Source organism: Aspergillus udagawae (genome assembly GCF_001078395.1).
Source record: "Aspergillus udagawae IFM 46973 DNA, scaffold_11, whole genome shotgun sequence".
Lineage (NCBI taxonomy): Eukaryota > Fungi > Ascomycota > Eurotiomycetes > Eurotiales > Aspergillaceae > Aspergillus > Aspergillus udagawae.
Genome location: NW_025091274.1, coordinates 536,987 through 550,236, shown reverse-complemented (window position 1 = coordinate 550,236; position 13,250 = coordinate 536,987). Strand labels below are relative to the sequence as shown.

At 51.2% G+C, this 13,250-nt stretch overlaps 5 protein-coding genes across 5 annotated transcripts; 3 read left to right on the top strand and 2 right to left on the bottom strand.

Moving 5' to 3' along the window:
* Positions 1-2,941: 2,941 nt before the first annotated feature.
* Positions 2,942-4,552, top strand: Aud_002255 (L-lactate dehydrogenase (cytochrome); the record flags this gene model as incomplete). Its single annotated transcript, XM_043296255.1, has 3 exons — positions 2,942-3,050; positions 3,103-3,416; positions 3,473-4,552. 3 exons carry the CDS (start codon positions 2,942-2,944, stop codon positions 4,550-4,552), a joined length of 1,503 nt encoding a protein of 500 aa, XP_043152190.1.
* A 316-nt stretch (positions 4,553-4,868) lies between these two features.
* Aud_002254 (metallophosphatase domain-containing protein) lies at positions 4,869-5,963 on the bottom strand (the record flags this gene model as incomplete). The annotated part of the gene is made up of 1 exon (XM_043296254.1): positions 4,869-5,963. The coding sequence occupies one exon, from the start codon at positions 5,961-5,963 to the stop codon at positions 4,869-4,871; it is 1,095 nt and encodes a 364-aa protein (XP_043152189.1).
* A 1,942-nt stretch (positions 5,964-7,905) lies between these two features.
* Aud_002253 (serine/threonine-protein kinase) lies at positions 7,906-9,996 on the top strand (the record flags this gene model as incomplete). Its single annotated transcript, XM_043296253.1, has 5 exons — positions 7,906-8,087; positions 8,243-9,054; positions 9,115-9,199; positions 9,261-9,495; positions 9,559-9,996. 5 exons carry the CDS (start codon positions 7,906-7,908, stop codon positions 9,994-9,996), a joined length of 1,752 nt encoding a protein of 583 aa, XP_043152188.1.
* Positions 9,997-10,584: 588 nt separating this feature from the next.
* Positions 10,585-11,127, bottom strand: Aud_002252 (MGMT family protein; the record flags this gene model as incomplete). Its single annotated transcript, XM_043296252.1, has 3 exons — positions 10,585-10,756; positions 10,806-10,929; positions 11,013-11,127. 3 exons carry the CDS (start codon positions 11,125-11,127, stop codon positions 10,585-10,587), a joined length of 411 nt encoding a protein of 136 aa, XP_043152187.1.
* Positions 11,128-11,391: 264 nt separating this feature from the next.
* Positions 11,392-12,408, top strand: cwc26 (putative cell cycle control protein (Cwf26); the record flags this gene model as incomplete). The annotated part of the gene is made up of 1 exon (XM_043296251.1): positions 11,392-12,408. One exon carries the CDS (start codon positions 11,392-11,394, stop codon positions 12,406-12,408), a length of 1,017 nt encoding a protein of 338 aa, XP_043152186.1.
* Positions 12,409-13,250: the final 842 nt, after the last annotated feature.

Below are 13,250 nucleotides of genomic sequence, written 5' to 3'. Positions count from 1 at the left end.
ATCGCTTTCATAATACTAAATATGAATAACCAAACCATTACATGAGTCTGTATGGCTCATTTAATTACTCCCCTCAATATCCGCCTTCGCCTGAGGCTACAGCATTATTCGACTCCATATCGATGCCATGTCATCGTCTGTCCTGACCCAATCGTAGCGCTTTCCGGTCTCTGTCCGGCCCATCTCTGGTACATGAGGTTAGAGTCAACTAAGTCGAAAACGGTTCTTTAGTGCATACTTCAGATGCAACAGTCAATAACCTCTCTGAATCATGATCGACGCAAGTTTCCGCTCCCCCAAGGCAGCCTCCTATGTCAACACCCGTGCGCCATCTTCTTCGCGCTGAGTGGCAATCCAAGAGCGCAGGGAGATATTATCATCATAACTACGTCAACGCGAGAGTTTAAGAAAACTCTTCTTCACAAGCGCCAAGCGCCAAGCGCGAACAAGAAAATATAAAGCTCGAAAATCGTTTATCTTAGTCGAACCAAGAGTCGGACAAGCGTACTCGGCGCGCAGTAATTCATGCAATGACAGTTTGCGCCAAGAGGTACCATGTGGAGGCGCTCGAAAATTTTGAATTAATACAGAGATCGGGAGTGGCTGTCTGAACCAAAAAGTATTCATCATAAACATCCTCACCGCATACACGGTTTTGCCTGAAACTTATTTAAGCACGACGTCCAACGGAATTGTTGTTCCTGCTCGGACATTCCCCAGTGGCGTCATACCATGTGCAAGATGGTAGAAAGGTTACATTTGCCGACTTGGCATGGTGTACAAGTAACTCGACCAGCTACGTAAGTGGCACAATCTCAGTTTGTGTAGGGCTACCGACTACGCAGTAGGTACACTAGTGGTGATTTGCCCTACCTTAGATAAGTAAGGCAAGTCCGAGGTACAGGCCCAGTAACCCCATTGGAGAAAGGAAAACCCACCAGACTTATTGGACAGACTCGCTTAATGTCCGTGTAGGTAGATATATCGGTTTCATATCTCAATATATCCATACGATGAGATGTGATGTGGTGAGATGACAGTGATATCAAAAATACGACCGGGATACCCCCACACCTCCAGCCAAATGCATACGTGGGAATGCTCTAGCATAGATAGCTACCTATTACTTCTGTGCATTCATGTGAATCGGAAACAAATGTGTTGGCGCAAGCTATCTACAGAAACGCTTGATGAATGCAGCTTTCCTTGGGACAATTCTGGGTCTGTAGCCAACACCAACCCGAGCTAGGAAGGTATCAACAGATGATCTTTGTCAGGTACACAACGGACGGCCCGATTGTTAGTCATTAATTCGGCTTGATCAGTCAAGGCCGACCGTTTACCGTCGGGTTTGGCTCTTAAGACTCGGGAATGTGTCACGGAAAGAGTGCGAGAAATTTAAAAGCAGCCGATCGCGTCTGAGAAAGCCTCTCGGCGATGGGATGGGCATCCAGTAACAATGGCTATCATGTCTTGCTCAGTGCCCACCGACAATACCTTGAAAGGAAAAAGTAACGAAACAAAAATCGTATGAAATTGAGACGTTGAGATGGCGAGTGAGACGAGTAGTTGAGTTATGCTTGTCAGCACCGCATATGGGGTATGGTTATGCACATAATAAAGTTTACTACACTAACTGGAGTATGTATACATCGGACATTCTCTAAGCAAGAGGGTCGAAAGAACTCAGGGAAGCAGCAAAAGCTGATGGAGGAGACCTCGAATTTATACTATTGCCTCCACTTCATCAGGTATTATACTGATCGCCGGAACTACCGGCTTGAATGAGGTTATAATCGTGTTTTCTTGTACAGTCAAGCTTGCCCACCCGCTGGAAAGGGATGACCTTCACTTCGGCATAGTCGGCTCCGAAACCACCGATAGGCTTGCCCGTGCCTTGTGAAATTACCCGACGGATAAAGCAGCCGAGATAGGTTAATAAATAACTTACCATGAAACATGACTTGGGTGAGCCTGAAACCAATATGAGCATCACTATCCTTACAGAATATCTTGTCTACTTTGCAGAGAGTACCATGTTATAAGCAGCGCCTATTCCGAGGATACTTGTAACCTTATTGTGCCAGTTGCCTGTGCATACTCTGCACATCAGTGGCAATCAGGTGTGAATCCTGACTTGAATGGAGCTTAGCTGGTTGACTTTCTCAATAGTGGTTGGCTATTTTAGCCTGCTCAATTCCGCAAAAAAGAGCCCGATAAACTCCTCTGTGTTTCCATGAGACAAAGAACATCTTATTGTTCCCTCGTCGGTCTGGTTTGTTAATCAGCTCGACACAACTTCAGTCCTTTGTATCACGTGACCATTAAAGCACGACATGGGCGTGATCGACCAGGAGGGCGTCCATAATGTTATGACTTATGAAGCCCAACAATTCGATATAGTTGTGTAACCTCTCTAGAAAGGGAAACGGGGTCTTAATTCTGAATCGCCCGAACCCCATACTCCTCTCGGGCGAATTGCCTTCCACTATGTGCTGTGATCCAGTGCAATGAAGATAAGAGTCGGCCGAGAAAGCAACATCGCCCGAATATCTCTCCCCGCAACCACAGCTGGGCTTCCCCAGGACCGAAGATCGCTGGTCTTCAGCCAGTCAGACAGCTGTCCCATCACCATTTCTCGACCAACGATTGGCCTCGGATTCCTGCTAAATCTGTCCTAATTCGCTGTCGATTATACCGAGGTGCTCCAGCCCTTCACAGACGTAATTATTTTACTAGCGTCTCCTTGCTTTTGGACCTCATTCTTTCGACCAGGGCCACCACACGGTCTTCAAAGGTGGGACTCGTTCGGGCTTCAGAGCGACCATCAACAATTGCCTCCAATTCACATAAAAGCTAGCCTATATTATCCCCGGACCTTCTCCTTAATTATTTTCTTTCGTCCTTGATTCCTTCCATCTATCAAAGAATAATCGTCACGATGAGACAAGGCAAGCTCACTGGCGCTGAGGTCGCCAAACACAATTCCAAGGGCTCCTGCTGGGTTATCGTGCATGGGAAGGCGTACGATGTTACAGAATTTTTGCCAGGTACTGTTTCTGTATAACTTAGCTATTCTGATAGCACGCTCACAATGAGCAGAACACCCAGGTGGCCAGAAGATCATCCTGAAATATGCCGGAAAAGATGCGACTGACGAGTTCGACCCCATCCACCCTCCCGACACATTGGACAAATACCTTGACCGATCGAAACATCTCGGCGAAGTGGATATGGCAACCGTTGAACAAGAAGAGAAGGCTCATGACCCCGAAGAAACCGAACGCCAGGAGCGGATCAAGCGGATGCCTCCGCTGCAGGCTTGTTATAACTTGATGGACTTTGAAACCGTCGCACGCAGCGTGATGAAGAAGACTGCGTGGGCTTACTACTCGAGTGGTGCGGATGATGAGATTGTACGTGGATTGACGGGGTGGCAACTATACCCGAGTGTCTCGCTAACTTCATCTAGACTATGCGCGAGAACCACAATGCGTTCCACAAGATCTGGTTCCGTCCACGAGTACTAGTCAACGTAGAGAACGTCGACTTCAGCACGACAATGCTGGGTACCAAGGTCTCTGCGCCCTTCTATGTAACAGCGACTGCACTTGGAAAACTTGGCAACCCGGAGGGAGAAGTTGTCTTAACTCGTGCGGCTCACAAGCACAACGTCATCCAGATGATTCCCACGCTGGCCTCTTGCTCTTTTGACGAGATTGTGGATGCGAAGCAAGGAGATCAGGTACAATGGCTGCAACTCTACGTGAATAAGGACCGCAACATCACCAAGCGTATTATTCAGCACGCCGAGGCACGCGGCTGCAAAGGTCTTTTCATCACGGTCGATGCGCCGCAGCTCGGCCGTCGTGAGAAGGACATGCGGTCCAAGTTCTCCGATGTTGGTGCCAGTGTCCAAGCTAGTGGCGGGGACGAAGTCGACCGCTCTCAGGGAGCCGCTCGAGCCATCTCATCTTTTATCGATCCTTCCCTTTCCTGGAAGGATATCCCCTGGTTCAAGTCCATTACCAAGATGCCCATCATCCTCAAGGGGGTACAATGCGTGGAGGATGTCCTGCGCGCAGTCGAAGTGGGCGTGGAGGGCGTTGTCCTCTCCAACCACGGCGGTCGCCAGCTCGAGTTCGCCCGGTCGGCCATCGAAGTCCTGGCCGAGGTTATGCCTGCCCTCCGCGAGCGTGGTTGGGAGAACAAGATCGAGGTCTACATCGATGGCGGTGTCCGTCGTGCCACCGATATTCTGAAAGCTCTGTGCCTCGGTGCCAAGGGCGTCGGTATCGGACGTCCCTTCCTCTTTGCCATGTCCACGTACGGCCAGCCGGGCGTGGAGCGTGCCATGCAGCTCCTCAAGGACGAAATGGAGATGAACATGCGCTTGATCGGCGCCAGGAAGATCGAGGAGCTGAACCCTAGCCTGATCGACGTCCGCGGTCTAACCGGCGGCCACCATGCTCCGGTGCCGTCCGACACATTGACCCTTGGTGCCTACGATCCGCTCCAGGCTCCGCGTTTCAGCGAGAAATCTAAGCTGTAGTTTCGAGACGCCTATCTCTCATCTTATACCCATTTAGTTAGGACTTGATTGGTCATGTTTCATGTCTGCCTGGAGCGAGTGTACATTTAGGAAGTGGATGTATATATTGTCTGGTCATCAAATAGACACGATATCAACGAATGCACAGCTTGCGTACTTATTTCGTCCCCTTCTATACAGCTCAGTTGTTCCTTCGCTACAACAGAACTGTAAGAATATATACAAGCAGATGACGATAGAGGCCCTGCAGCACGCATCCAGCCATTAGAGCAACCAAGCTATTTACAGACTTCATCCGAGGTTACTAACCTTAACCCTACAGCACCACAACCTGCGGTTTATTCCCCAACCGCCCCGTATTCCTATACATACAAGCGGCGTTCACCATCCACCCACAGCCCCGATTCTCACCACCCCAGACCTTCGCCCAAACAACCCCAGTCACACCATACGCGACGACCCGCGCCGCATCCAGCCAACCGTGAACATCAAACAAGTCTCGCAGGAACCCAAAGAGGGACATCAGACGACCGTATCTGGCACGGGGCCGCCGCGTTGCACACAGTCGCTCCCACGCCCTCTGCGCCTCGTCCCAGTAGACCGGCTCGCTGCCGTATGCTTCATGGACGTGCCCGAAGACGTGCAGCGCGGGCCGCACGCGCCACGTCTCGGCGAGCAGGAACGGACAGCCTGTGGAGTAGACGGGGGATAAGTCCAGGTGAGCCTGTGGCGGGGTGTGTGTGATTAGAATGTCAGTGTCTGGGGGGATGGTCCCGGACCAGGCATCGTGTTGTGCGTGGTAGGTGAAGGCGTGCTCGGAGGTGAGGGGGACGATGGCGGGGATTTGGGGGGCGCCGTAGATGGTTAGGGAGCGCGGGCGGGCTGCGGAGTGGTCTGGGGACGGCGGAGGGAAGGAGAGGGTGATAGAGGAGTGTTGGAGGTAGTGGATGTCGCCCCAGTTGATGCGGTTGAGGCCGTCTGGGTCGTCGTCGATGGAGCGAATGGAGGCGGTGGAGGAGGAGACGGCTGCGAAGGACGAGGAGGAAACGTCGCGGTCCTCGTCTCGTCTGGAGCGTATGTCGAAGTAGCTGTCGTGGTTGCCGCAGATGACTACTTTGTGGGGGTGAGGCAGCGTCTGGAGCCAGTCGACTGCGGCTTGGATCTCGCGGACGCTTCCGTCATTGCAGAGGTCGCCTGCATGGATGAGCAGATCGCCGTCCGGGATGTCGTCCCATTCTAGGGTGTGAGTGTCGGAGATGCAGACAACGCGGATGGGGTGGGCGTCGGGCGAGGGTATGCGTGGAGGGCCGCGCAGTCGGAGGAGGAGATGATGGAGGGGATAAAGCAGCGCAGTTAAAGGCGAGGAGAAGAGATAGTCCGGTAACGGTCGGCGATCATATGGAGAAGACATGCTTGTGAAGCCCTTGCAGACCTCAGGCGGTGCTGTGGATGCTATCTACAGGTGGATGAATGAGGGTACGACTGTTTCCCTGGTCAAGGTGTCAGCTTACCAGATGTTGGTGTGGAGAAGGTGACGTTGCCGCTTTTAGACAAAGTCGAGACTCTTTTGAGTCGATTGTTAAAGAGTTAACATGACCGGACGGACGACTCGGTCAAAGATTCATCGAGAATATCTGTCCATCCAGGTCTCCCATCCTTGAACAAGAATAATGAATGGCCTATTACTATATTCTGTGTATCTTAAGAGTCTTCCGAGTTTGAGCTGTTCCCACTCAATATCTTCCGATTCGGGTGCCTGAGGCCTTCATGGATTTGGTCTACAGCAATTTACGTCAACACAGCAGCACATCCACGTTTGCAATAGCACAAGCGATGCAGGGATGTTAAACCAATTTTACAGGGAATCGAGCAATTGGGAAGCTGGAAGCGCTTGAACGATAAACCATACTATCAATGGGAACCAGCTTGCAAACGGAACTACGTGCATGTTCATGGCCCTGCATATGTACGCTCATGTACCAAGTCATCAATCAAAACTAGCGTTTAAGGACTTGATAGCGTTGTTACAAAGGCAGGGGTATGAAGCCTTACTTGTTCAACTCTCATTACGTCATTTTCTGGACTTCAGCTGAATGGATGTGGTTCATGTTGATGATCGCTGGTGTGATCAGACATCTCCTAAGAATGATCATGCAGAAGTGCATCCATCACTAGGTGCGTTAAGAGGGTTCATCAAGCGATATTTTGAAGTCCAGGCTTATCCGTCGATGCTATCCTTTTATGGAATCTTCCTAGAGGACCACATCCCTTTTCATTACTGGACGAATCAATTGGCCAACTAATCATAATGACATTGTTGAACCCAGTTGGGTAGGCGCTATCGGGGTACTCTTTTTAAAGCAGTAGAAGGCTTGTAAGGGAACGACCATGATGGATCCGGGGAAACACCGTGCATACGCAAGTGGATATCCATCATCAAATGGTCAGCACTGGGCCAGTCAGCTTCGGGCCCAAGGGCCATCAAACAGAAGAATCAAGGGAAAGGATGAATCTGTTCGATCGTCATCATTGAGACGGTTCCCTCATCCGTCATGTTCCTGTTCCTCAGTCCCCTTTGTCTCCCAGGTACCTCGTAAAAGCCTGTAGTCCTAAATCATCAATGCACGAGTCGAGTTTTATCTTCCAAGCGATGATTGATCCCCCACTGGCCAGGCCTGACCTTTGAAGGGTAGGAAACTAGTATCCTTCAAGCCCCAGTCCCGATTTGCCACATCCGTTAAGTTTATTGTTGTTGCTGGCTTGGCTTGTCAACATCGCCCGAAGAGAAACCGGCTGCTGCTTGCGGACATTCCTGTCGTCTGCATTTCCATCTACCATACCACCAGATTGTTGCAACTCTTCCTTTTCTGCTGTTTGATTCGTTCCAATTCGCTGAGTATTTGAATCGACAACGCTAGGAAGTCGATCGGATCTTAGATCGTGAAACGTTACTATTACCATAATTGCCCGCAGCCCCCCCTCTATATATGTGTTCGGCCTTATCGTTTGCGTCATTTACGCACATCCTTCTACCTTGAGAATATTCCGTTTATTTTCGAATATCTCGACCGATTTACATTTTACTCTGCTCCTTCTTCCATTGTCTAACCATCTATATTTCCCCAATACTACTGCCTCATCCCACTGATCTCCTCCGTCATATTGGGTTGCGGTCGCGGGCGCTGAACCAACCCCTCATAGAATCGCACAATCCACCCCTCCGCCGCCAGACACACCGAGCTTGGCTGGACTCAGCTTCGCCTTCTCCGGCCCAACACCTTGTACCCCTCCTTCTCCAGATCCTCTCGATTTTAACCTTCCTCAACCCGCATCGATCCTCCGATATACAAACGATGGACGGGGTAGATATAACCAAGGCGGTCATCAACAAGGGAAAACAGATGGCAAGCGTCGCTGCGAATGCTGCAAATGGCAATGGCGGTAGGAAGAAAAGAAAAGGAACCGATCTGAAGCCGATCGTTACCAACGACGCCGCCTCACCTGCCATGGATCCATCTGCCACAACTACTGAGGGGTATGCTTCGCTCTTGCTTTTCTTTAGCATTATCGCTTTGGTGTTCTTTTTGACGATACAAATATTTTACTTCTTTGCCCTCTTTTCTCTCCGCTCTTATACCCGTTCTCCCGTATCATAGCGCTATTTGATCTTTTTTCCCTAACCAACATGAGTGGCAGTGTTCCCGTCAAGTCCGCATACGATATCCCGCCGTCGCGGTCGGCCTCGTCATCGTCCGCAGAAGAACTCGAAACCACTGCTGAAGAGGAAGACTCGGAGGACTACTGCAAGGGTGGCTATCACCCAGTCACCGTGGGCGAAACATACAATAATGGACGGTATGTCGTCGTGCGCAAATTGGGTTGGGGTCATTTTTCCACCGTCTGGCTGTCCCGCGATACCACCACCGGAAAACACGTTGCGCTCAAAGTTGTTCGCTCCGCCGCGCATTACACCGAAACCGCTATCGATGAGATTAAATTGTTGAATAAGATCGTTCAAGCGAAGCCCTCCCATCCCGGCCGGAAACATGTTGTCAGTCTGCTTGATTCATTTGAACACAAGGGTCCAAATGGTGTCCATGTATGCATGGTGTTTGAGGTGCTGGGGGAAAATTTGCTTGGCCTGATTAAGCGCTGGAACCATCGGGGTATTCCCATGCCGCTGGTAAAGCAAATAACGAAACAGGTGTTGCTGGGCTTAGATTATCTGCACCGGGAATGCGGCATCATCCATACAGACTTGAAGCCGGAGAACGTTCTGATTGAGATTGGCGATGTGGAACAAATTGTGCAGACATATGTCAAGGAGGAAGCGAAGAAGGAGAATAAAGATGATAGCCGCAGCGGCCGGCGACGAAGGAGGACCCTCATAACTGGGAGTCAGCCGTTGCCCAGTCCACTCAACACAAGTTTCAGCCATCATGATTTCAAGCACAGCTCTTCCAACTCACACAGCAGTCTCAACCAGGTTATTGAATCATCCAGTACGTTTTAAACAAAATCGTCCCGTGGCATCTCAAGCCACGCCCGCTGACAATCTGCAGACACATCTACACAAGAAGGCGCGTCGATGAAGGAGTTATTAGGTATAAAGGCGGACGAAAAGCAGAAAGAGAGGGAGAAGACTACGTATGTTGGAAACTGATTCCGGTCCATATGTCGAAGGTCTGGTGCACTGACGTGGAGTTAGTGATCTGCTGGAGAGAGAGGTTTCGGGGATCTCGCTTGACAAGCAATCCTCCAAAGAAGAAAGTGAGGAGCCTCCGTGTGACATCATCTCAGTGAAGATTGCCGACCTGGGGAACGCGTGCTGGGTCGGTCACCATTTCACCAACGATATTCAGACACGACAGTACCGCTCGCCAGAGGTCATCTTGGGGTCGAAGTGGGGTGCGAGCACAGATATCTGGAGTATGGCTTGCATGGTCAGTCTGGAAATCACATTCTTCTTCGTTGTAGCCAAAGCGATCAACTGACAATTCCGGTAGGTATTCGAGCTCATTACGGGCGACTACCTTTTCGACCCCCAGTCGGGAACGAAGTACGGCAAAGACGACGATCACATTGCACAAATCATTGAGTTACTCGGTCCTTTCCCCAAATCACTGTGTCTCTCCGGAAAGTGGTCGCAAGAGATTTTCAACCGCAAAGGAGAACTTCGGAATATCCACCGGTTACGCCACTGGGCTTTGCCCGACGTCCTACGAGAGAAGTATCATTTCTCGGTCGAAGAGAGTATGCGCATCAGCGAATTCCTGCTACCGATGCTGGAACTGCCACCCGAGAAACGTGCCAATGCCGGTGGTATGGCTGCTCATGAATGGCTGAGCGACACTCCCGGGATGAAGGGTATTGACCTAGGCATACCACCTGGTAGTAGGGGCGAAGGGATCGATGGATGGGCCTCGGAAGTCAAGAAGCGATGAGTCAAACAACGCGAAAAGCACATCAGATATGAGTCAGTGACAATCTCTTACCTATTTATTCCTTTTCGTCTTCTGTGTGGATCCCCGTCGATTACCATTTGGTTCTGTTTTGGCAGTGGACGGGGTGTTATGATATATTTTCCTTGTTGCATGATGACCATGTGCTTCTCTCAACAAGTGTGGGGCTCGTTCACCCTCACTGCCCGTTCTCTACTATCATAGAGCCTGATCACCTCTTGTCTTATACTTCCAACCCTGCTCAGAGTTGGTCTCGCACGGCCCCTCCAAGACTGTCTTCTTCATTAGATCCAATGCCCGAAAGATTTACGACTCTCCCGTTCTTTGGCACGGTAGCCTTCTACCAATGCTGTGACACACGTCCGATAGGGGCTATATGGAGTCTGTGTTCGTCAAAGCCAGCTGCAGAGTACGATTGTGGAGCGGAGGTACAAATTTCTGGTTGATATTGAGCAGACTTCTTGAAGGGTCTGTGGATACGAATGAATGAGATGAGATACACGCCTAGACCTCTAGACAAACCAAGTGCAACATAAAGAGTTGAGACCGTAGAACGATCGCTTTCTCCCCCTATTCGGCTTCGTCTTCATCTTCACTATCGTCGGATTCTTCCCCAGGCAAACGTTCCGGAAACCAGCCATATCGCGCCAAATCTACGTAGAATTCACCCATGTTGTCGGCATCAACCTCGACACCTTCCTGGCGCAGCGCCTCGGCCTGCCGCTCAGCACTTCCGGGCCCCCTGCGGAAATCAGCATCATGGGATTCTGAAACGCATCTCATCAACATACCGATGAGAAATCATCCCTTTGGAATTAACCACCCGCTGCCAGGGCACATTGCCTGAGTGGAAGTGGTGCGATGTATCTGTCGGGAGGTGTTTGAGACAGACGCCGACCTGGCGGGGTCGTTTAGCTATTACATCGATTAGCTGCTTCAAACCTACGGTGTGGCAGACGAGAAAGGAAAAGGGAAAATGTGAAGGGAGGTCTACATACGTTCGCCGAGTAGAAGGGCGATATGCCCGTAGGAGGTCACTTTGCCATAGGGGATGGATTGAACGGCTTCGTAGACAGCGTTGAACCACCATTCTGCCTCGTCGGAGCGGGGCATCTTAATGCTTTCCCTCTTCAAATTTGAGAGATAATTCTAGTTCATTATCTACTTGATCATCACAATCATTATCCTTGCTTGATGATGTTGTTGTATGACGCAGGGACAGATACGCTATACGGATACGGATACGAGCACCGGCAAAACTAAATCCCCGGTTATCAGCGCGATAGCAAGATCGCGCAGCAAAAGCCCAGCCCAAACTCGAGCTCAAGCTCAAGCCAAACCTCCAACCCCAATTTGGAACCCCCCAGACCCAACACCATGCCCTCCTCATCACTAGCGGAATACCTGGCCAAAAACTACCTAACAGCCGATCCAGCCACGGAACGCCCCAAAAAGAAACGCAAGAAGACTAAAACCGTCGACACCGCCGCAGACGGCCTCATTATCGCCGACGACGACCCGCCCGATCTACGGACGTCGGCGACGAATTTTGGCAACGAGGATGACGAGGGTCCGAGTTTAGTTACCTCCGTCCGGAGTGCGGAGTTCCGCCGCGCGAAAAAGTCGAATTGGAAGACGCTGGGTGGTCCCACGAATGACGAGCGGGACGCCGCAGACGCGATCTTAGCCTCCGCGGCGGCGGAAAGCGCAGCCCGCCGTGGGGAAGGAGCGGAAGGCGACGACGAGGCCCCTGCTGTTGTGGACGATGCTGAGGCCGACGACGGAGGAGAGATGCGGATGGAGTCCGGTGCTCGGGCGGGACTGCAGACGGCGGAACAGACGGCGGCGATGGTGGCTGCGCAGGAACGACGGAAGAAGGCCGAGGCGGCGCGGCATCGAGAGCGGCCGGCGGAGGCGCAGGAGACGATCTACCGAGATGCGTCTGGGCGGATCATCAACGTTGCCCTGAAGCGGGCGGAGGCGCGGCGGGCGGAGCAGGAGAAGCGCGAGAAGGAGGAGGCGGCTAAGGAGGCGCTGATGGGCGATGTGCAGCGGGCGGAGCGGGAGGCGCGCAGGCAGCAGGTACAGGAGGCTCGCGCGATGCCGCTTGCGCGGACGATCGAGGACGATGCCCTGAATGAGGAGCTGAAGGCGCAGCCGCGGTGGAATGATCCTGCGGCTGGGTTTTTGACCAAGACGAAAGGGCCCGGCGCGAGTGTGACGGGGAAGCCGCTGTATAAGGGGGCTTTTCAGCCGAACCGGTATGGCATCCGTCCGGGACATCGGTGGGATGGGGTGGATCGGGGGAATGGGTTCGAGAAGGAATGGTTTGCAGCGAGGAATAAGAAGGGGAGACTGGAAGCGTTGGATTACCAGTGGCAGATGGATGAGTAAAGTGCATTGCAGGGCGTGGTTATCTCATACTGGTTCGGTATGAAAATGGTGCTGGACACCTTGATGATACTACGGTTATTCTCATTTCCAAATAATACATACAGCTTCATCGAAGGGCGACATCTGGAAGACCGAGATGCAAAATCGATGCCTTCAGACCACCTTAATACTGTTTACAAATGTCCAGAACCCATGATTGGGCGTGGCAGCGCTCAACTCCTCGTAAAGTCGCCAGAATCGAGTAACTGGCTTCGTGAAATAGATAGGCGAGAGCCAACTACCTTTCGTTCTAGTATTGTGGTATACATGCCCTTAAGACGATCGATGCTCTCTCTTCCGCTCAATTTCAAATGGAGTGTTCATCGAATAACGCAAGCAAAGCACCGATCCTGTGGTTAAGCCGTCCCTTCTGTTGCTCTATTTGAGCTAACTTCACGTTGCATAGCGAGGATTAACTTTGTGTTCCAAACATCATATATATAGCCTGAATCTACTGATTGCTGGACTTATGTGGCTGGAGATGGCAAGTCATATATATCTCTTCCGTGCTACAGACTCAACACACTACAATCACCTACAAGATCACTATCATCAAGACATACGACATACCAGCCATAAATAAGTACCTTAGTCTACAACCAGCCACTCGACTCAAATCACATGTCCATGTGAGCTCAAAGTGGCGAGAAACCAGACCAGAACTTTCCACAGGGCAATTCGCCGTAAACGCATGCCACCATGATGACAGTCGAACAGCTGACCAGAGCCAGACCCAGAGGCAAGTCATTCGGAAGAGGCAGCAGTATATAGTAGGTTGCGCGGGGTGGGTAAGTAGTACTCCG